Source organism: Macaca fascicularis, chromosome 7 (assembly GCF_037993035.2).
Source record: "Macaca fascicularis isolate 582-1 chromosome 7, T2T-MFA8v1.1".
In the NCBI taxonomy this organism is placed as follows: Eukaryota; Metazoa; Chordata; class Mammalia; order Primates; family Cercopithecidae; genus Macaca; species Macaca fascicularis.
In genome coordinates this window covers 90326479-90349076 of record NC_088381.1, presented here as the reverse complement: position 1 = coordinate 90349076, position 22598 = coordinate 90326479, and the positions used below count along the sequence as shown (strand labels likewise).

Here is a 22598-nt window from a genome sequence, read left to right as displayed (position 1 = left end):
GACCAGCCTGATCAATATGGTGAAACCCCGTTTCTACTAAAAATACAAAAATTAACTGAGCATGGTGGTGTGCGCCTGTAGTCCCAGTTACTCAGGAGGCTGAGGCAGGAGAATTGCTTGGACCCGGGACGCAGAGGTTTCAGTGAGCTGAGATTACGCCATTGCACTCCAGCCTGGGCGACAAAGCGACACTCCATCTCAAAAAAAAAAAAAAAAAAAAAAAAAAACAGTAGGAGTCTCTTCTCTCTGGCCATGAACTGTACCTGCAGGGTCATGGATCAGAGTAGAAAGAGGTATTCATCAAGATTTCACCACCCTTTTGGCAATGAAACCAGACTACATTTTTAGCACACATACTTTGGTGTCTATACTGAGGAGGAAGTTAAATTTAGCACATTTCCCACTAGTCGCTGAACACTGCAGTACCTCCTGGGTCTTAAGTTCAGTCACAGTCCTTAATGTCTATCTGTGGAATCTCTCCTTTTAAACTGCTAGGCATTTGAGGAGTCTGGATTTATGGTTTGAACTGTCACCCTAAATCCTTAGTGTCCACCCAGAAACTGTGCTGACTGGGTGGAATGTTCATAGTAATTTCTTAGTCCCACCTAGTGGAATGTTAGGAATGTTCCTGTCAGATGGGGTGCGTGTCTGCGCGCTGGCTTGTGTCCATGCGTGCAGACCATGTAGCATAAACGGCACTCTGGGTGACCTTTCTCAGACTCTTCTTGCATCTGCTCCTGAAGAATGTGTTTGCCTCGTGTTGAGTTGGAAAAAGCAGATCAGCACATGTGCTACCTCCAAAAACAAAGTGATTCTGGAGCAAGCAGAATGAACTCTCAAGGGCACAGGCCCTACTCTACCCAGCCTTCTGGGTCAAATGTCAGAGACAGAGTCCCTTAGACCAGTTCCTGAGACACAGGGCACCAGAATCTCCTAGGAATGTGTTTAAATGCAGATTTCATGGTCGGACTTCATTCAGGTTAACCAAATCAAACTCTGGGGAATACAGCTCAGGAATCTCTATTTAAAAAAAAATGCCCCCAGGTTGTTTTGTTATGTGACTGGGTTTGGTAACTACTGCCTCACTTGGCCCATTCTTCAAGAGGGTGGTAGGCTCATGCAGCGTTGATATTAAGTCTTTTCGATTTTACCTCCTAAGCATCTTTTGAATCTTTCCCCTCTCTGTATCCATCAGCCCCTAGCCAAGTCCAAACTACCAGCAACTCTGGCATGGACCACTGCAGCAGCCTCAAAGTTCTCATCCCCCTCTCACCTGAATTCCACAGAGCAGCCAGAATGGCTGTTTCAATCTCAGGCTGCTTCTGTCACACTCCCTACCCCACCCTGACCCTCATTCATTTCTTTCCATTGCTTTTTAGAATGAACACAACATTCTTCATGTGGCCAGAGGATCTGCTGAGCTGGTCCCTACTGATCTCACCAGCCTTCGCTCCCAGCCACCTGCCTGTGCAGTCGCCCCTCTCTCCAGACATTCCTTCCCCTTTCCCTGGTCCTGCCTTCAGGCACAGCTGCCATCACTTCTGCAGGAGGTTTTCTCAATTCTCACGGGTAGCACTCCAGCAATTTTACATTGATTTACATAAATTTTGACTAGGTGCATCTCTCTGAGCGAACTGGAATTTCTCACGAAGGCAGAGACTATCTGTTTCTTCACTATTGTAGCCATAGTGGTTGGCATTTAGTAAGCTCTAAATACCTGCCTTCTCCTCCCTATAACAATCCTCAGAGAAGACACAGGGTCCTGAGATGGATCAGAACTTTGTAATTATATTCAGGAGGAGTTCTATCTATTCATTCATCATGACATGTGCAGTATCATGTGCCTTTTTAAAAATTTATTTTTAATACTTTTTCAATCAGCCTATGCACATGGAATATGCGCCATTTGGAACTGTGGAATTCTGGGCCCAGCTGGACTCACCAGCACAGAGCAAGCACCGTTAGCAATGATTTGAACACTTTTTTTGAAGACTTGGTATATCTCACTTCCCATGGCTTGATGAAAACAAACATTTATTGAACATGAACTATGTGCTAGATGTGCCCTTTGTCTTTATGTTGCTTATGGTCTGGGGAGGAAAGAGACATTAAATAAGTAACCACAAGTTTATAAGTTTTACAAAAAGGGCAGATGATATGCCACAGAGATGCAGAACAGAGGGGTCCGAGTCTAGTCTAGGGAATCAGGGGAAGGCATCTCTGCATAAGGAATTTTTGAGCTGAGATCCAGAGGATGAGTAGAAGTTAGAACAGGATGTAGGGAGCAGTACAGGCTGGGCTCCCTGGAACTCAGGAAGAAAGGATGCTTAATGGGCAGCAGGAAGTACTAAGCTCCGCCTCTCTCCTGTGAACTGGGGCTTGGTCCATCCACACTCTGGATCTCGACTCCTCATTTGTCATGAGTGGTTGGCTGAGAGGGCCTGTGCTGACCTGGACTCTGGCTGGGTCTAGCGGGCAAATGCCACACTAAAAGGAGGAGTCATGGGTAGGCAGGCAACCCTCAGGACTCCCTTCTCTCAGGCATCACACAGGCTATTGCGAATTCAGCACCACCAGTGCTCTTGTCAGAGCAATTTTAAACATCATTGCCACTGGCAGTTTTTACTCATTTGTTTATTAATATAGAAAAGGAGCCCAGGGCAGCTGGACCAGTAGTACAAAGCACCAGGAGTTAATGCCATTCTGGTGACAGGGTTGGTTTTACAAAAGTGAAGGAGCAGGCGGGAGCTGCCAAGTTCTGAGGCCAGGCCCAGCCTACTGCCCAGAACCCCTGAAACAGCTCCCTGGGCGAGGGCTGACAGGTGGGTCGGGGGTGGATTGAGCTGGAAACCATGGGGACAGATGGGAGGGATAGAGGTCATGCAGTGGGAACCACCCAGTGGCTGATAAGGACAGGGAACTGGTGTCTGGAGGCTCCCCGTTGGGCCATGGGCAGGGGCTTGCAGATGGCCTCAGCTCTGGGGGCAGGTAAAGAAACTGCAGAGACTGATGGGCATGGAGAACCCAGACATGGCCCTGGGACTGAAGGGCCTTTCCACCCTTTCTTCACCAGGAGCCACCTTTGCTCTATACTACATATGGGGCTTCAGGGCCCAAGGCACAGGGGAGGCTCAGAGGCCTCCAGTTGGGAGGAAGATGGGGCAAGGAAGGAAGCACTTGAGTGTCCCTAGCTTAGGCAGCCAGGGATGAGACACAGGCAGGACAACAGCACCCCCACATAGTGGGGCTAGAATGTGGGGCAGAGACGGGCTTATCCTCAGCCAGTGACCAGGACCAGCCCCTTGGCAATGGTGCCTGTCTCGAGCCTTAGCAAATCAAGTGTGCAACAAGCACAGGGTGTCGGCAGACCTGGGCCCTAGCCAGAACTTGAATCACACAGAGCTGTATCACCATGGTCCAGCCATGTCCTGCCTTGGCCTGTTTCCTCCTCTGTCAATGAGGGCTTTGAATAAGACCTTCTAGGTCATGAAAAGGACTCTGCAGGAGAAGGGAACTCCAGGACTTGCTCTTGGCGGTTAACCAGACCCTGGATGGAACTGGTACGGGATGAGGTGAAGTGGGGGATGGAGGAGGAAAGTGTTCTTGCATGGAACCTATCCCCACAAACACCGCAGAGCTAGGAAAGGCCACTGGAAGCCCTTCTTTGCCCAGAGGAAGAAAGGCCGCAGAGAGAGCGAATGTGGCTCAGTGCGATCCCTTCACATCCTCCACCATCTGGGTAACACTTGGCAAGGAGTGGATGGGTGACATTGTGCAACCCTTTATGTTCTTCCCCGGGGGTGGCACTCAAGGCTTCTTGTGGCTTCTGCCTTCAGCCTTCAGTGTGGGATCAAGAGTGTTCTTTTCACTGTGGTCCTGTTCTGGGAACAGCCCAAGACTCTGCCTGGCTGGCACATGTTAGTTGGTGAGGAAAGGACAGAGTGGGTGAGTAAGCAGACAGGGAGGCAAGAGTGACTCTCTGGCTTTCTCCTCTTCCTCTTCAGAGAGTGGCTCAATCAACTGAGTCGCAGATCTCCTCTACCACAGCATTGAAGATGTGTGGCTGGTCAGCATAGACGTGGTGAGATGCACCCTCAATCTCCTGTGGAGAGAGGACCCGCAGGGGTGGGATGGCCCTTTATTTCCTGGTGCTGGGAAGCCTTCACACTATTTATTTTCCCCTTAGACTTGCTTGCCTGCCACCCACCAGCTCTTATCAGAAATAATGCTCCACCTTTCTCGCTTGGATCTTGGTATTTTCCTTTGACAGCCAATGAATCCCAATATCCCATTCTACCTATCTGATGAACATTCACTATGTCTTTCCTTCCATGTTAGCTCCACCACTGATCTGCTCATTTAATCCAAAGGTCCAGTAAAACTGGGCCCATGGTTGGCACCCAGCCTCATTAAGCACACTCACTGGCACATGGTGGAGAGGGCTAAGAAAAAAGGGGAGGAGGTGTGGTGGGGAGGCTTCATGGCAGCCTCTACTATTCACTCTACTGCCCATGGCTCTGGTTTTGGGGTACAAACTTCATGGGGGCTGGAGTAGCAGCAGGTACCTGGCTGCTAGACAATAACCAGCCTTTTAGCTGAACTGGCTAAAAGTAGGAAGCCCCTAATTAAGATATTACAATCCCAGCACTTTGGGAGGCCGAGGTGGGCAGATCACCTGAGGTCGGGAGTTCGAGACCAGCCTGACCAACATGGAGAAACCTCGTCTCTACTAAAAATACAAAATTATCTGGGTGTGGTGGTGCATGCCTATAATCCCAGCTACTCGGGAGGCTGAGGCAGGAGAATCGCTTCAACCTGGGAGGTGGAGGTTGCGGTAAGCCGAGATTGCACCATTGTACTCCAGCCTGGGCAACAAAAGCAAGACTCCATCTCAAAAAAAAAAAAAAAGATATTACAAAGAGAGTTTCCAAACTTCTCAAATCTACTGCCCTATCTCAGTTTGTCCATTCCTCTTTCTTCTTGATCACCCTTCTCTACCCCAAGGCTGACAGCTGATTGACTCTCAGTCACCATTTCCACTCCTTGGGTGGTGCAACATACCATGTCTCGGACATAGGAATCTGGCCGCTGCATCTTCACCTTTTTTCCCGTACTGGTATCTATCCAGGTGTTGGACCCATAGATCATGGTGATGGGCACATCTTTTCGAATCAAGTGAATTCGCTCCAGCATAGGGCGCCGGGCCCAGCCAAAGGACTCCATCATGGCTTTGAATGCCGTCTCGCCACTGTCAGAAGCAAAACAGCAATAAACTTCACAGCAGAATATGTCAACTTGTTGGTCTCTTCAGAGACTGAGACAGAATCTTAGTCATCTTTGTATTCCTGTCAAAGCCCCACACTGGGCTCATTAAATATTGGTAAGATTAGCAGATGACCAAAATTCCAGAGGCCTCCTATCACAGAAGAGTTCAGAGGAACACTTATGAACAACCCCATGACAGTACGAACTGTCCAAGACTCTGAGAATGAAATCGGTTATTATTGACTCAACAAATATTGTCTGTCATGCCCTGGGTGGGGAAAGGGGACACATGAACAAGAAAGGTAGGGTGTTGCCCCTCCTGGAGCTCACACATTTTAGCTCCTGTGTTAGGGAGGTAGGCATTAAGTAAATAATCATATGATTAATTGTTATTTAATTTAAAATTTCTTGGGCTGGGCGCAGTGGCTCACACCTGTAATCCCAGCACTTTGGGAGGCTGAGGCGGGCGGATCATTTGAGGTCAGGAGTTTAAGACCAGCCTGGCCAACATGGTGAGACCCTGTCTCTACTGAAAATACAAAAATTAGTGGGGCGTGGTGTTGCGCTCCTGTAATCCTAGCTACTCAGGAGGCTGAGGCAGGAGAATTGCTTGAGCCTGGGAGACGGAGGTTGCAGTGAGCCAAGATCATGCCACTGCACTCTGGCCTGGGCAACATAGTGAGACTCCGTCTCAAAAAAACAAACAAACAGCTGGACATGGAGGTTCATGCCTAAAATCCCAGCACTTTGGGAGGCCAAGATGGGCGGATCACCTGAGGTCGGGAGTTCGAGACAAGCCTGGCCAACATGGTGAAACCCCATCTCTACCAAAAATACAAAATTAGCTGGACGTGGCGGTGCATGCCAGCAATCCTAGCTTCTTGGGAGACTGAGGCAGGAGAATTGCTTGAACCTGGGAGGCAGAGGTTACAGTGAGCTGAGAGCAGTGAGTGAGTGCCATTGCACTCCAGCCTGGGCAATGAGCAAAACTCCATCTCAAAAACAAACAAACAAATACAACTTAAAATTTCCCCAGAAGGGTGAAAAGGTGGTTGGGTGCTATGAAAACACAGCCTGGGGATTTAGCCTGTTGGGGGTCTAGAGAGATGGTCAGAAGTTCATCTGAGGTGAACGCTTAAAAGTGAGTACTATAGTAGTAAAAAGGGCTTCCTGAGAAGACTCTGGAATTAAAAATCAGTCTTCCAAGGACTGGGGGAGCAGCAGTTTCTGTTAAGCAAGAAGCAATAAATGCCAATGTAATCTATTTCATCCCCTGGTCATTTGCTCAGGTAGAATGAATTGAGGCCGTATCATGAGGTGTCCACAAGGCTGGGACAGAGCCAGCTTTCTGGGCTGGTCGACAGCTTCTGCTAGAGACAGGGCAGGTTGGGGACACTGCTGCCTCCTAGGCTTGGCCTGTTTAGTACTGTTAGATCTCCATCCTCTTTTACATGTACAGATGAATGGGAACCTGAGTTCTGCCCAGGCCACCAGAAATAGATAATTTTTCCTTAAGATATTGTAACATAGCAGAAAAAGCATGGAATTTGGAGTCAAATGAATTCAAATCCTCGGCTGTGTTTCCTTACCAAGTCATGCAACCAGAATATACTTTAATTTCCTCATCTACAAATGTAGAGTATTATACCTACTTCACTAGGACATCATTAGGAAAATAAAAATATATATAAAGCCCCTAAGTTTAGGTGAGGTGAAGAAGATACCCTTAAACACGTTGGTCAAATTTCACATTTTCCAAGGAAATGATAAGCGTTACCATGAGCTTGTCAGGGTTACAAAGTCAAAAAACTCAGGGAGTTACAAAATTGAGTGATGGTGTTTGTGGGTGAGGGAACTGGTTGTCACTGATGTCACCTTTGCTTCCTCTGGGACACAAATGAATTGCAGACTTATATACTCTGTGGCTTAGGTTGGTAGGACATTGTACAGAACTAGGTCTGGGATGGGGAAAGTTCTGGGGAAAGAGCTAGGGCTGGGCCTGTGGGGCCTCAGGTAGGTATGAGACAGGCACTGAGCCCATGGGGGCTAAGAGAAGGGCCAAGGGCAGGAAGACAGGGGAACCTGATGTGACTGCTGAGCTGGGAGTTTCTATACTACTGTTTGATCAGGGTTCTTCAATTAGCTGAGCTCATGTGGAATGCTGGACAGACAGCTCACACACTGCCCAACAGCTGTCTGGATTTGAGGTTAACGTTCAGACAGTATTACTGGAATGCAAATCTCTGCCTTTTTCACGGCTTTGGGCTCACAACGAGTGACTTGGACAGCCTTAGAAAGGGGTAGGGCAGTAAGCCTGCCTTTGCTGAGATGCCTCCCAGCAGCTCGGGGTGTCACCAACATGGCCTCGTGGTATCAGCCAGTCACAGGGCACTTCCACGTAAGAGGATCGCCTCCCTGACTGCCCTGCCATCCACGCTGCCCAAACTGCAGGGAGGTAGGCTTGTGGGGCCTGCGGTGTCAATAAGCAGCACCAGATAGGAACTTTTCAGAGTTCTCGGGACATCCCCTCATCTCCCAAAGATGCAAAGAAATTTCTGTCCCAATGATAAGGCATTTCAAGGGCACATAATTAAATCTTAAAACGCATGCTCTTTCATTGAGAAATTCTATTTGTAGTAATGTGTTCAACAGATACAGTCACATGTGTGTACAAAGGAATCTGTACATGGAGGCCCTCTGAAGAAATGGCACACGTGCTATCTTAGACTGGAAATAATAAGGAAATTTAGGGACTATATGCCTGGGACAGGAGAAGACTTCCTTTTGAAAAATATCATGTTTTTGCTAATTATTTTTGACCTAAAAACGAAAAAAAAAACCATGTTTGTATCACCTTTTCTATTAAAAACATCTTTCAAAATATTAGTATTTTCCAGACTCTTGCTTATCAGGCCAATTGCATACCTGTAGGGAACAGGGAGGGCCTTCCTCTAGAGATGGGCAGCATGTTTAATGAATCTATTATCTTCTATGTTCCTTTGGGTCTATCCCTGGCGAACTCTCTGGAAATGATGAGGTTTGCTAGTGCCTATGTTTCCCTAACTGAGTCAGAGCTTTGTTGAAGAAGAAATAAAGCCCAGAACTCCAGCAGCTAAGAGTTTTTTCTCCTAACAACTGTCTGCCCCAAGCCAGCCTGGGGAGCTGCCCTCACCTGGGATTCTGCGCATTGCAGTGGTAGATATACTCTGATATGGTATCATCTTCAAAGAAGTCTGCAAACTTGCGTTTGAAGTCCGGCCGGAATCGCTGCACCAGGCCAGGCCCTGGGAGGGGATAGAAAAACACAGAGTGGCCAGTTTGGGAGGTGGGGCAGGGAAGACTCCTGCCTGTGTATGTTTTAACAACTCTAACTAAATCTTATTTCTCCTAAGGGTTTGTTTGCTTTATTCATTTAACATTACAGCAGCAGAAAGAGTGCAGGAATCTACTGGCAAGCTCCAGGTGACTTCAAATGACAAAGTCAGCTCATTACCAAAGAATTTAGAGACAGTCTAACATCACAGAGGAGCCAGGTTATTTTCAGCTCAATGAAGTCCCAAGATCTATCCCTGTAAGAATCACAAGGCCTCCCCATCAGAATCCATGGCTGAGATGCTCTTCTTTTAGGGCCTGAGCTGTGTTCTCGTTCTCCCAGACACCCTTATGGCCTTTTAATCTTCTGATGGTAGCAGATGGAACTAGACCACCTCCCAAGAGCGCTCTCATTTTCAGGCCTGTAGTAGAATATGTGGAGAGGTGAACTAAACACAGTCGTGTCTCGTGTCTCAGATTGTTTTACAACGATCTGTTCCTTTCACCTCATTATGGTATACACACATCCAACCAGACTGTAAAAATTGGGTCTACTGATCAACTTCTGATCTCTGATCTCTCTCTTTCTCTCTGGTCTTCTCTCTGTTTATGAGAAGCAAGAGGGGGGTAAGAAGGGGCTGGGTGGGGGGTGTCATGAGGATCTGCATGGGCCTGGTCCTCCCTGCTGCACAGTCCTTCATGGCTGCGGGCCAACTTCCACAACCATGATAGTTCTGATGCTCCTGCACGAGCCTGGCCAGAGGTGAGAAGAAGGGAGAGTAGCTCAAGTAGGCCTTCTTTTTGGCAAAGGACTATGGAGTCTGTTGGAGACCACAGTGCTGGGAACCTCTGCCCATTTTCTCTCCTTTGGCATCTGTGTCTTGGTGTCCTCCCTCTCTCTCAGAACTCCTAAACTCCTATATTCTACTCGAATGCTTTTTTTCTTTGTCTGGAATCATTCTGTTTTTATTGAAGGACCTAGAGAGATAACTCTTACTTAGCCATCAGCAATTAACTCATAATAATTGGCTATTGAATATTACTATGTGATCACAACCATCAGTACACGATAGGCGTCATCAATCTTTTCCACAACGGAATCTGCTTTTCACGTCATCAGAGTAAAAAGCTCCCCAGCAGAGAAGGGTGCTGGCAGTGTGAGGTCAGAAGGCTGGAGATACTCATCATTATGGCTGGCTCCCCATGGTCGTCCACCTCCTTTTCTCCCTTTTACCCACAGAATTTGCTGACAGTTATTAAGTGCTAGGTGACACAGAGCAGGTGAAGATGTGGTGCTTGCCTGGACAAGTGCATGGTTCAGAGGGGCTTGCCTGCCACTGTGGGTTATGTTGGAGGTTTTGGTTCTGACCTCTCCCTGCTGCAGGTGTTGGGTGAACCAAAGGGATAGGATTCAGTGGTTACTGAGCGTGAATCACCAGCAGGTTTTCATAAAATTTCATACACATTGGCTGTGGTGGCTCACGCCCATAATCCTAGCACTTTAGGAGGCTGACGAGGATAGATCACTAGAGGCCAGGAGTTCAAGACCTGCCTGGCCAACATGGTGAAACCCCATCTCTACTAAAAATACAAAAAGTAGCCAGGTGTGATGGGGTACACCTGCAGTCCCAGCTACTCAGGAGGCTCAGGCAGGGGAATGGCTTGAACCCGGGAGGCAGAGGTTGCAGTGAGCTGAGATCACACCACTGCACACCAGCCTGGGAGACACAGTGAAACTCTGGTAGCTATTTTGCTCCACCTGTTCCTGGCATAGGAAAAGATTTTCCCATGCCGATGAAGGGAAAAATATAAAAAACAAAAAACAAAAAACTTCTCAAACCTTGAACAAAGTGATCTGGTTCAGATTAACAGCTTTAAATAACAAGGCTAGGCCCATTCCCACTTTTTAGGAATAAGCGGGAAAGACACAGTAGGGCTTCTAGAAGGTTACAGCCTTCCTTTAAGGAGATACTACAGGCTACTCACCCCAGGGCCCAGCTACTCGAAGAACAGCCAATGGATTGGAACGTCCTAGGACAGATGCCACGGCTTTGACCCAGGTTGGGGGTGCACGGATCTCACTGGGGTTAGTTGGTCGGAGGGGAAAGCCCCATGGGTCCACCAGGATGAGGTGTTTAACTCTATGTTAAAGGCAGAAAGAGAAGAAGACACATTATATTCTTTGGTAGGTGCCATAGCCCCTTAAATCGCCTGGGAATGAGAGAACTTTGGAAACGAATACTGGAAAGTTCCCATTAAGGTCAGGAATTAGGTCACGAGGGATGGAGGCATCTCCTTATTACCTATCAGGGTACTTGATTGAGTAAGAAGTGGCCAGGAATCCTCCCAAACTGTGCCCCAGGAGGATCATGCTGGGGATCCCCATGGTCTCCCGCCACGTCTCTATCGATGTCACAAACTCATCCTCAGCCCCCTCCGGGTCCCTCGGGAATGCTGGCCTTGAGCTTCGCCCAAAGCCAAGCAGATCGAAGGTGTGCAGTGTGCGGCGGGCACTCAGTGAGTCCATGTTGAGGATCCAGAGGCCCACGCCGCCCCCAAAACCGTGCACCATCACCAGGGGGGTGCGGTCCTTTTGCTCGGGGCTCACAGTCACCGTCCAGATCTTATTCTGGTTTGGGAGGGACACATATCTGGCCAGGAACTTATTCTGGAGACCTGGGGAGGAAAGAATCCCATGGCAAGTCAACAAGTCTGTTTCCTGACAGTATCATCATTTTGCCTGGACTACCACTCTTCACATCTCTCCCTTCCCCAACCCTCCCCAGTTTCCCTCCACTCCTTCCTTTCACAACCCTCTGACCACTGAAAACGACTCTCTCCTGAACCAAACTTTAGGCAAGCCTTTCTGAGCCCTCTTCTTGACTAGGCTTTGACCCTGGCCCTGCCCTGTCTTCCAAATGTCTAGCTCAGTCTTAGCAAGAATCCTGCTAAGTCAGGATTAGTAAGTCATACTACGTCCGTTAGTAAGAATTCCTTCATATCTGATCAAGTTCCTCATCCCTCACCTTTGACCTTCCCTTCAGCAATGATTCTGTTAAACTGGTTTGAAAAGAACTCTCCTTATCTTTGGTATTTCCTCAGTAATTTTCTATCCACTGACCCCCCTCACCCTGCTGCTTGGTTATAAATCCCCACTAGTCCTTACTGTATTCAAGAGTTGAGCCTGATCTCTCTCCTCTATTGCAATAGTCTTGAATGATCTTTACTGATTTAATCTGTCAAAATCACTTTTTCTTTAACACTATACACTTTAAAGAATTCAATTCCAATCACATTTGTAGATCATTTAGTCTGTATGTAGTAAGCGGGACTGTCTTAACCCTTGAAACAGTGTGCCCAGCTCCCTTTAGGCCCAGGGTGGTAGTGACACCACCAACCACACAGAGCTCTTGCATCCATTGCTCTTGAACCTGTGTGTGCTTGGGGCTTGATGGATGGACAGAACTGTGGTCCAGCCAGTTGGAGGGGGTGATGGGTGTGGACTGAGCCTCAGGTGAGAGATGGAGGTGGGGCAGTGCTTATTCTGCTGGTGTGACAGCAGTCTCCTGGGCAGAGCTGCCTGGGTGAAGCAGCCTGGATCCTGGACAGAGGCTTGAAAGCTCTGGCTGTTGTTTGTCTGCACTTACTCGGGCCCAGAAGAGAAAGGGTAGCTATGGCTGGGGCAGTAGGGGTGTGGTGGAGAAGAGCATATGGGAAATATGGGAAGAAGTGGCTTGAGGGGCTTGTTTGAGTGAGTAGTTGCTGCTGCTAGTGGGATGCCCTGCTGCAATATAACAGTGCTGATGACAGCTGGTCTGCAAATCACAAACTACTGTGGTAACCAGATGGGGGGTTGGGGGGCAAAACCAGGTAGAACACGGGAATAGTAATATCAGAGAATGCAAGATTATTGGTCCGAGGGTCTGCAGGTGGTAAATCTAAGAAGTACTTGTGTGGTGAGAAGAGAGAAGGAGAGAAGAAGGAAGAGAGAAGTGGGGTAGAAGGAAGGAGGAACGGGAGAATGTATGTGTTTGTGTATGTTAGCTCGCACTGGCATAGGTTTTGAGGTGAAGTTGCAGGAAGTAACAGGAACCATCCACATGGCTAGGGAGATGTTGAGGAAGCACTATCATTGGATATGGTGCTTTCTGTATGCACCTCTTCCCTCACACAACTGACATCCTTTCCTCCCAGTCCATACACACTGTTAATTAGGAATCAGTGGGCTCAATGTAGCAGGCTCTGGGAAGATCCTGAATCCTTCCTGGGCCCCATGAGGGAGGTGGGACAAGCTGTCCATTCTACTTACACTGGAGGATCCTGGCTTCCACATTCTTCAGCTGAGACATGGAAGTGGGGCGCCACGTGGGCAGCCAGCTACTCAGCCAGCCTTGAGGCCTGGGAGGAGGAGACAGAGACACTCATTGGCAACAATGGAAAGAAACATTGATGCTCTTAGCCTTGCTGAGAGTTACAAAAGGGTTCTCAGGAGGCAGGGTGTTCCCTAGCCTCAGGAGACCTGCCCACCATGGCAGCCAGCAGTTCCCTAGCTGCCTGATAGACTGTTTCTTTTTGGTAAATGGATATTAACAACATGCCCCTTGTTTCAATAGATATTCAGAACACCCTGTATATAATACTTTACAGTTTACAAAGCTCTGTAACATTTATTATCTCGCTACAGCTTTCTAATTTCTCTTTGTTACTGATTATCATAATTTATGTTCAAGGAGATTAAAGGAAGAGGCATCTTTTAACTAATGTTTCAGTTATCCTTTGCTGTCCCCAGTACTAGCTGTTTCTTAACACTAGGACAAATTCCCATGCCATCTCCCCTACTGGCAGGACACTGGTTGGTGTTTATGTGCGCCCTCTTCCAAGCCCCTAGAAGTGCGAATACTGTGTTGTGCCCAACTGATCTCTCAGGTAATCAATCAGTCCAACCCATGGAGATGGGGTAGGCAGGGAGGAGGAGGTGAGAGACCTGGATTCAAGTTCTGTTATGGTTCACTGACAGGACACAGGTTCCCTCTGGTCTTATTTTCTAGATTGTAAAATGAGTAGAAAGCTCACCTATGTCCTCACCTCCCATGACATGCAGTAAAACAGATAACTCATCCTGCTTTCTCCTTCACACCCACTGACCTTAAGTCATTGCAAAGTAGAGGTTAAAAGCACCAGCTTTGGAATTACCACACACACACACACACACACACACACACACACACACACCCCTCCTGGACCTGAATCATGGTGTTATCATTGATGAGCAGAATGGCTTTGGCCCATTAAATAACCTGTCTTTGAGCATCTATATATGTAAGGACCCTTGTAAGTTGCCCAGTACAAATGAGATGCTCAATGAATGAGTTTGTATTATTCCTTGCTAACCCTATATGACATTTCTCTTTTCTTGAACTCTGCCTGAGTTACAGGACAGACATCTACAGCTATAGGAAGGGCCTGTGAACATTGGCATACTCAAGGTAGGGTACTCTAAGGGGGAATGAGGGGAACCATTACCAAATCCCCTTGGCACACACTGGGCATCCTGATACATCATTTGAAGCACAGAATTTTAGATTAGGATGTTTCCTTAGGAATCATCTAGTCTAGCCTCTGTATTTTACAGATGAGCAAACTGATGCCCAAAGAGGTCATACAAGTTAGAAAAAAGAACCAGAACTAGAACCCCTTATCTCAAATCCAGGTTTCTCTCCCTAAACCTTCAAGCCTCAGCTTTTCAAGGTCATATACAAATATTCACAGAACTTAGTCACATTTTTACACTTATCTGTTTTCTCAAGGGAGGTGTGATCTAAACTCAGAAGGCCAGAGTTCCAATTTTAGCACTGTCATTTACCAGCAATGTGACTATGGGCACATTATTTAGCTTTTCTGTGTCACAGCTTCCTCATCTTTAAAAGGGAGGTAATAATATCTACCTCATAGGGTTGCTATAAAGATTAAATGGGTTAATGCATCTAAAGCACATAGAATAATGCCTAGCACAAGATAAACTCCCAATAAACTTTCCTTCCCCCCAGCTAAATCACAAGTTGTCTACATTCCCAGTGTTTTGCAAGTAGCAACTCTCAGTGGATGTTTGAAGTTTGAAAGAAAAACTGGGGTTGCAACTGGGAGTGATACATCAACGGTTTTAGCCAGATGAGAGTTGTCAATATCAATCGATCTAATTCTAGGAAGACTCAGAATCCTTTTAATATTCTACTGGAATTCCTTGTAGGCTTGAAGCACGGGGACCAAGACCACAGGATTTTGCCAGCCTTAAGAGACAAATTTTCTCTCCAAATCACAGGCTGTGACAAGTCAGATCATAACACCTGGATCCCACATTGTCCTGTTACTGTCCAAAGCAGAGCTCAGGAGAAACGCTACCCAAGGAACAGCATCACGGACTGCTCAGCAGATAGTCCTTGGTGGGAGAATTACTTTGCTTTCCTTCTTCACCAAACATGTTACAAGTAAAGCACTGGAAATGGTGCCTGGCACACTGTATGTGCTCAAAACTATGGGGGAGGTAAGGGCTGGGGTGAGAAATTGAGGCAAGGAGCAGAAAAGACATTCAGCCATGAACTTAACCTGGCTAGGATGGTCTCTGTCAACTTGATGGTGAAGCACAAGGGGTTCTGTGCTGGGAGAGAATCCTGTTCTAGACCTCTGTGATCTTGGGCAAGTCTCCTTATTTCTATGGACACCAGCTTCTTCATTTGTAAAAAGGAGCTGAACTACCTGCATGTCCTCCAGTTCTAATATTCTGCTTCCCTAAGTCCTTTAAAGCATTGCAAATTTCCTCTAGGAAAAGTCATCTTAGAAAGTAAAACATTCCCCTGGACATTTCTTTCAAGCCCAGCAAGCTATTAATTATGGTCATAAAGTTAATTAGTGTCCTGGACTTCCAGTTCTGCAGGACCCAGTAGGGTCCAGGAAAGGCCCAGTTCTGGTGAAACCAAGGCTCGGCTGGGAGCTGAGTCATTCTTCTCGTAGCAACTTTTTCTTGCTCCTATCAGATTGCGAACTGCCAGTCACACCACCTACAGGTGGTATCCCAAACCTGATGCCCTTGAGAGAGTGGTAGCAAATCCCAATAGCTCTAAATCTGAAACCACTGCATTAAAAATGTTGTTATGATTATTAAAAGCATTATCAACTAGGATCACGTGCGCCTACGTGTCTCGGTGGGCGACAGCTAAAGAAACTTGCCAGCCCGTTGTTCCACACCAATTTCAGCGCGGTGGAGACCTCTCCAGTCTCTCCACACCTTCTCCTTACCAGGCGGAGGGAGGAGGCTCCCTCCATCCCCACGACCGCCGTTCTGGGGCAAGTCGAGACGAGCACGCCTGGCTGCTACCTCCGCACCCGCGTCCCACAAGCTTGCTTTCGGGGATCTCCCACATTAACACGGAATCTCTCCAGAGGCCAGAGGAGAATGAAGGGCACGCGCGAGGACTAAGGTAGAAAGCCAGGATCCCCGGGCTGCGGGAAAGCGCGTCTCCCATGGCTCCCCAGGCTCAGCCGCTGCCTCCTCTGGGCAAATGCAAAGCGAGCAACGCACCCACCCCCCGCCCTCCCCGGAGGCCGACCTGGAAATGGAAGGGCGGGAAGGTGTCTACAACTGTTTCTCAGCCACAGACAGTCCCAGGATCATGGCCCAGAGAGAGACAGAAAGAGAGAAAGGGACAGGATTAACTCACTGCTGCTCCAGATCATCGGCCATAGTAAACAAGCCCTGCCAGGTCCTGGCGCGCCCGCCCAGCGCCTGACGCCAGCACCAGCTGACCCGGGAGGCCGCGAGGAAAAAGGGGGCGTGGCCGCGCCGGGGGCAGGGCTCGCGGCTGGCGGGCGGGCGGCCGGCGGGTGGGACTCTCAAACTCTACAACTTGGTTTGAGCTAGTGGGGCCCTTGCTATGTTTTCAATTACTGGCATGTGTCCCGGCAGAGATGTCTCTGAGGGTCTCAGAATAGGATGGTAATCCTGGTCACACATTTCGGGGAGTCCCTGCAGGAGCTCCAACAGCCCTCCGTTCTCTCATAACTAAAAAGTGATAGAACTACTCCTGCACTCACACCCACTCTTTGGGCTTCCTATTATAACTGTGTCCTCCTGAAATCGACCCTTGTTAATGTTCCTTCTAATAAGAGGCTTAAATGTTTGTGGAGACACCACCATTGGTTGAATGCTCCTACAAAGGGCCTGGATGCCAGATTTTGAAACTAAAATACAGGACACCTAGTTAAATGTAAATTCCAGATTTAAATAAAGCAAATAATTTTTTAGAGTAAGTATGGGCCATGCAGTATTTAGGATATAAGTAGGCATCCTGTATTTTCTCTGGAAACCTAAACCTATATGACATCTGCAAAAATGGGCATATCTCTGCTCTGGAGTTGAATCTGACCCCAACCTATTTTCCAGTGAAAACACAGCTCAACTCCAGGTCACCCTCAGTCTGGAGGATAACAGTTGAAGGACTCACCCATAAGCCTAGGTCTGCTTTAGGTATGTAAGTGTGGGGACAGGGAGATAAGGCTGGCTTGGCCCAAGGTCCTAAGCACACTTCAGTTTGCTCAGCACAGGAGCTAAGTCTTGAGGCTGGCTGCAGAATTTGCTGGCACTGGTAAACAGGGCCTGACCTCCCTGGAACTGTCAGATTTCAGATCGCCCTCTTAGTTAAAACCAGACTAGGGGTACGGCGCGGTGGCTCACGCCTGTAATCCCTGCACCTTGGGAGGCCAAGGTGGGTGGATCACTTGCAGTCAGGAGTTCGAGACCAGCCTGGCCAACATGGTGAAACCCTATCTCTACTAAAAATACAAAAAATTAGCCGGGTGTGGTGGCAGGCACCTGTAATCCTAGCTACTGGGGAGGTTGCGACAGGAGAATTGCTCGAATCCAGGAGGCAGAGGTTGCAGTGAGCCAAGATTGTGCCACTGCACTCCAGTCTGGGTGATAGAGTGAAACTCCGTCTCAAAAAACAAAAACAAAAGCAAACAAGCAAGCAAGCAAGCAAACAAACAAACCAGGCTGGGGAGTGGTGGAGGATGGGTGAGAGAATGCTGGTGCACAGGGGTTTATCAAGGCAGTTTTCTTTAGCCTTCCTGCAGGACCCAGATGATTCTGAGATTTCTTCTTTGTTGCAACACAGTGTTAAGCTGATCATTATAAAGACTTAACGTTTAGGAGAACCAGCATTTATAGAGTTTAGGGGCTTAGGAATTTGCCAGATGTGGTGCAAAGCAGTACAACTAGCAGAGGCCTTGTCTCTTTCATGCAACCTTTTTTTTTTTTTTGAGACCGATTCTCACTGTTGCCCAAACAGGAATGCAGTGCCATGATCATGGCTCACTGAAGCCTTGAACTCCCGGGCTCAAGGGTCCTCTTGCCTTAGCCTTCTAAGCAACTAGGACTACAGGTGCCCAGCTAATTTTTTTTTTTTCAGTTTTTGTAAAGATGCGGTCTTGTTGTTTTGCCCAGGCTGGTCTCAAACTCCTTGGCTCAAGTTATCCTTCTGCCTTGGGCTCTCAAAGTGCTGGGATTACAGGGGTGAGCCAACAAACTTGGCTTCATTCAACCTTTCAACAAAGCACAGTGGTTCTAAACTTCAGTATGCATAAGAATCGTCTGGTGGATTTATCAGAAACTCAGATTTCTGGGCTGGGTGCTGTGGCTCACGCCTGTAATCCCAGCACTTTGGGAGACCGAGGCAGGCAGATCACGAGGTCAAGAGTTCGAGACCAGCCTTGCCAACATGGTGAAACCCCATCTCTACTAAGAATACAAAAATTAGCCAGGTGTGGTGGCACATGCCTGGAATCCCAGCTACTCAGGAGGCTGAGGCAGGAGAATTGCTTGAACCCAGGAAGAGGAGGTTGCAGTGAGCTGAGATCATGCCATTGCACTCCAGCCTGGGGGACACAGCAACACTCCATCTTAGAAAAAAAAAAAATTCAGGCCGGGCGCGGTGGCTCAAGCCTGTAATCCCAGCACTTTGGGAGGCCGAGACGGGCGGATCACGAGGTCAGGAGATCGAGACCATCCTGGCTAACACGGTGAAACCCCGTCTCTACTAAAAAATACAAAAATCTAGCCGGGCGAGGTGGCGAGCGCCTGTAGTCCCAGCTACTCAGGAGGCTGAGGCAGGAGAATGGCGTGAACCCGGGAGGCGGAGGTTGCAGTGAGCTGAGATCCGGCCACTGCAGTCCAGCCTGGGTAACAGAGCGAGACTCCGTCTCAAAAAAAAAAAAAAAGAAAAAGAAAAAAAAAATTCAGATTTCTAGTCCCCACTCTCTGAGATTCAGATTCAGTTGTCTGGTTTGATGCTAGAAAGCTGCATTATTAGGAAGCACCGCAGATACTGGTTTTCCGTGAGACTCACTTGTTAGTTAGAAGTATAGATTCTGGAGTCAGAAGCCTAGTTAAGGTCAGTATTTGCTTTGCCACTTATCCATTGTAAATCCTTGGCCAAGTTATTTAGCATCTCTTAATTTCTTCCTCTGGCTTGTATCTTGTGAGAACTAACCAAGATAATTCAAATAAACACGTGGTACACTTACTTGTGCTATGAATATTACTTATTTTTGTTGTTGCTATTATTCAATGCCAAGAATTATGTTGAGCACTAAAAATAGTTATCCAGCCTGTGCATCATAGTAAGACTCTGTCTCTACAAAAATGAAAAAAATTAGCTGGGCATGGCAATGCATGCCAATAGTAACAGCTACTCGGAAGGGTGAGGCAGGAGGATCACTTGAGTCTAGGAATTAGAGGTTACAGTGAGCTATGATCCCACCACTGCACTCCAGCCTGGGTGAGAGTCAGACTCTGTCTCTTAAAAAAGGAAAGAAAAAAGCAGTTATCAAAAGGAAATAAACAACCTGCTCTAGTGGTGAACACAGACTTTCTAGCTGTTGCTACCCTAGGCTGTTCTTGGCTTTGCAGAGCTGATAACTTTATATTCAGAGCTCAGCTCAAACTTGCCCTCATCTGAGGCATTTCTTGACCACAGGATCTAAAGAGAGCCCCCCCATCACTCTGTCACATTACCCTACTTTTATTTTCTTCATAACACATAACATTATCTGAAATTATCTTGCATTGTTTTTACTCATTTATTATCAGTTTCCCTCCACTAGAGACTAAATTTCCTGAGGGACCCTCTCTGTCTTGTAATCTGCTGTGCTCCCAACACCTAGAACAAGGTGTGGCAGAGTAGGCACTCAATATTTGTTGGGTAAATGAAGAAAAGTCTAGTGAAGAGGCAGAAGCATATACAATTACCTATGAAACAATATGCTAAGTGTCAAAGGCTTTGGGAGCTGCATTCTAAATTGTAGCAAATAGGAAATTCCATACTGTATCACTCTTAGACAGGACAATAAAATCTCCCACTTTTCTGAAAACCTGTAAGTTGTGAGATTTTTTTGAGGCAAGGACAACTGCACATGAACTGGTATTAGAGCTCTCTAGACCATTTCTCAGGAGGCAGTGCAGAGCAGTGTTCGTATTTTGTTTTCATGTGTGAAATCAGCTTTAAAGTAGAGGTTTCTTGGAAGTAGGAAACTTGAATGGATGGAAAATGCCTTTAATAACCAAAGTTACTACAGTTTTTAAGGTATCCCCAGTGCTGATATATCTCAAGATTGGGATGGATCTGCTAGAATTATACAGAGTAAAGAGGACTCTCGGAGCCTATTCTAGGCAGGCCTCTGGGGAGAAAATGAAGTTATTTTTTTTCTCCTTATCATCAGGACAAAGCACACCATGAGCAAGTATGAGACTCCAACAAGTGTGGATGGAAATTAATTTGACAAATCTGAAACCAGCTTTGCAAAATTATGACTGAGACAGTGAAAGAGATCTAACTTAACCGACTCCATCTCGCTTCTAACCAGGCTGTCCTTGTTCATTCCCGGGCATAGGCTGAACTAACTTTGGAGAAACTTACAGTTTGTGGTTTGTGACAGATAACAGCCCTTTCCCAGGGCAGACATCCTTGTTGCCTAGGGACTGGATTGCCTTTGTAGGACTAACATTAGCCATAAGATTGGAAATTATGGTTTGGGAGTCATGCAGCTGGACTGCTCCTAAGATCAGTGCTTGAGATATTTTTGCGGCCCCTGCACTTGATGGATCGCTGGTACCATTCAGATCGATGAACTGGCTCATCTGATCTTGTGGCGCCCCCATCCAGGAACTCAGTGCAAGAAGACAGCCTCGACTCCTCATTATTTCATCCCTGACCATCAGGACTCCTGGTTCACTGGCTTCCCCCAACCAAGTTGTCCTTAAAAACTCTGATCCCAAAACGCTTGGGGAGACTGATTTGAGTAATAATAAAATTCCAGTCTCCTGCACAGCTGGCTCTGCATGAATTACTCTTTTTTCATTCTAATTGCCCAGTCTTGATGAACCGGCTCTGTCTAGGCAGCGGGCAAGGTGAACTCCTTGGGAGGTTGCAAACCCTCTTTCTTTTTTTTTTTTTTTTGAGACGGAGTCTCACTCTGTCACCCAGGCTGGAGTGCAGTGGCCGGATCTCAGCTCACTGCAAGCTCCGCCTCCCGGGTTCACGCCATTCTCCGGCCTCAGACTCCCGAGTAGCTGGGACTACAGGCACCTGCCACCTCGCCCGGCTAAGTTTTTGTATTTTTAGTAGAGACGGGGTTTCACTGTGTTACCCAGGATGGTCTCAATCTCCTGACCTCGTGATCCGCCCGTCTCGGCCTCCCAAAGTGCTGGGATTACAGGATTGAGCCACCGCGCCCGGCCTGCAAACCCTCTTTCTATGACTATAAGTCATCATTAAGTATTCCAAAAATAGGTGGGGCTCATAAACTCATAGCTCAGGCCTGGCAGCTATAGATTATTCTTTTGTTTCAAATGGGTATCACTGCCATTTAAATGAACTATGAACAATAGTTCAATTGATTGAACCTAGAAATGCATGGAATAGCTCATAAGTTGCTCTGTCCAATGACAGCCACTAGCCACAAGTGGCTACTTAGATTTAAATAAAAGCCAAATAAAATTTCCTTAGTCACATTGTAACCAAGTATCCCCATTTTTCTAAGAGACAGTTTAATGAATTTTAAAAAAATCTCTCTTCTTTTCCCCCTTCTCCTCACTTCTTCCTTAGCTCTTTAGAAATGCAATTGTAGCCTTTTACCTCCTCTTTACCAGACACTCCCTATGGGGCAGGTTCATCTAACTATGTACTTAGAAGCTCCAGAGAGGAACTCTCACCCACTGGGAGGTTGCCTTGAGAGACAACAGTCCATCTACAACCCAAAGTATGCCTGCTACAAAGCTTCCTCTTACCTGGAGAGTTTTGGCCACTTTTACAACCAAGTCCTGCCCACAAAAGGCACCAGCAGTCACCGTCCAGTAGATAAGGCACTGAAGGTAGTATGCAGACCCCTCAACCACTTGCTTCCTCCCGTGTGCCATTCATGCCAGTATTCCAGGCCCCGTTTCAAAAGCACCCTCTTTCTGCTCCAAAAGTGAAGTGGCACCCTTAAGGCAGAAAATCTATACTTCCTCCCCTAAGATAGCTTTGGAATAAAATATCATTTTCTTTATACCAGATCTCACTCTTGTTAAGTGGACTCTGCAAGCAGCGAGAGACTGAACCTGCATTTGAGTTACAACACTAACTGTAGTTTAAGTGCTCAATAGCCACATATGTCTAGCAGTTACTATACTGAGCAGTGCAGACACATTATCACAGAAAATTCCATTGCACAGTGTTGCTCAGGAACTGATGATTTTAGCCCCATGTTGTGGTGAGTGATCTGTTCTTGGAAAGGACAATATGGTGGACTCACTTTTGGGTGCCAGCAAGGGGGCAAAACTGAGGTTTTTGTGAGACTCCCAAACAGCTAGGAGGGAGGGAAACCAGACAAAGGAGCTGAAAATTTGTTCCACTTCATCAGAAACTGAAAGGATGAAAGGATATGGGTTCACTGAAGATATTTACTGCTTTACTAGGACTTGATCAGAAATT

The 22598-nt window shown here is 47.2% G+C and overlaps 1 protein-coding gene across 3 annotated transcripts; it reads right to left on the bottom strand.

Moving 5' to 3' along the window:
• Positions 1 to 2619: 2619 nt before the first annotated feature.
• ABHD4 (abhydrolase domain containing 4, N-acyl phospholipase B) lies at positions 2620 to 16359 on the bottom strand. 3 transcript variants are annotated; one of them, XM_045397471.3, is made up of 7 exons: positions 15871 to 16359; positions 12887 to 12975; positions 10881 to 11253; positions 10564 to 10718; positions 8438 to 8549; positions 5062 to 5248; positions 2620 to 4102 (listed from the first exon to the last, which is right to left on the bottom strand). In XM_045397471.3, the coding sequence occupies exons 1-7, from the start codon at positions 16095 to 16097 to the stop codon at positions 4013 to 4015; spliced, it is 1233 nt and encodes a 410-aa protein (XP_045253406.2). In that variant the 5' UTR covers positions 16098 to 16359; the 3' UTR covers positions 2620 to 4012. The 3 variants fall into 3 exon arrangements, with proteins under 3 accessions (XP_045253406.2, XP_005560856.1, XP_005560854.1); XM_005560799.5 differs by having other exon boundaries at positions 16182 to 16359; XM_005560797.5 differs by having other exon boundaries at positions 16293 to 16359.
• Between the last annotated feature and the right edge of the window lie 6239 nt (positions 16360 to 22598).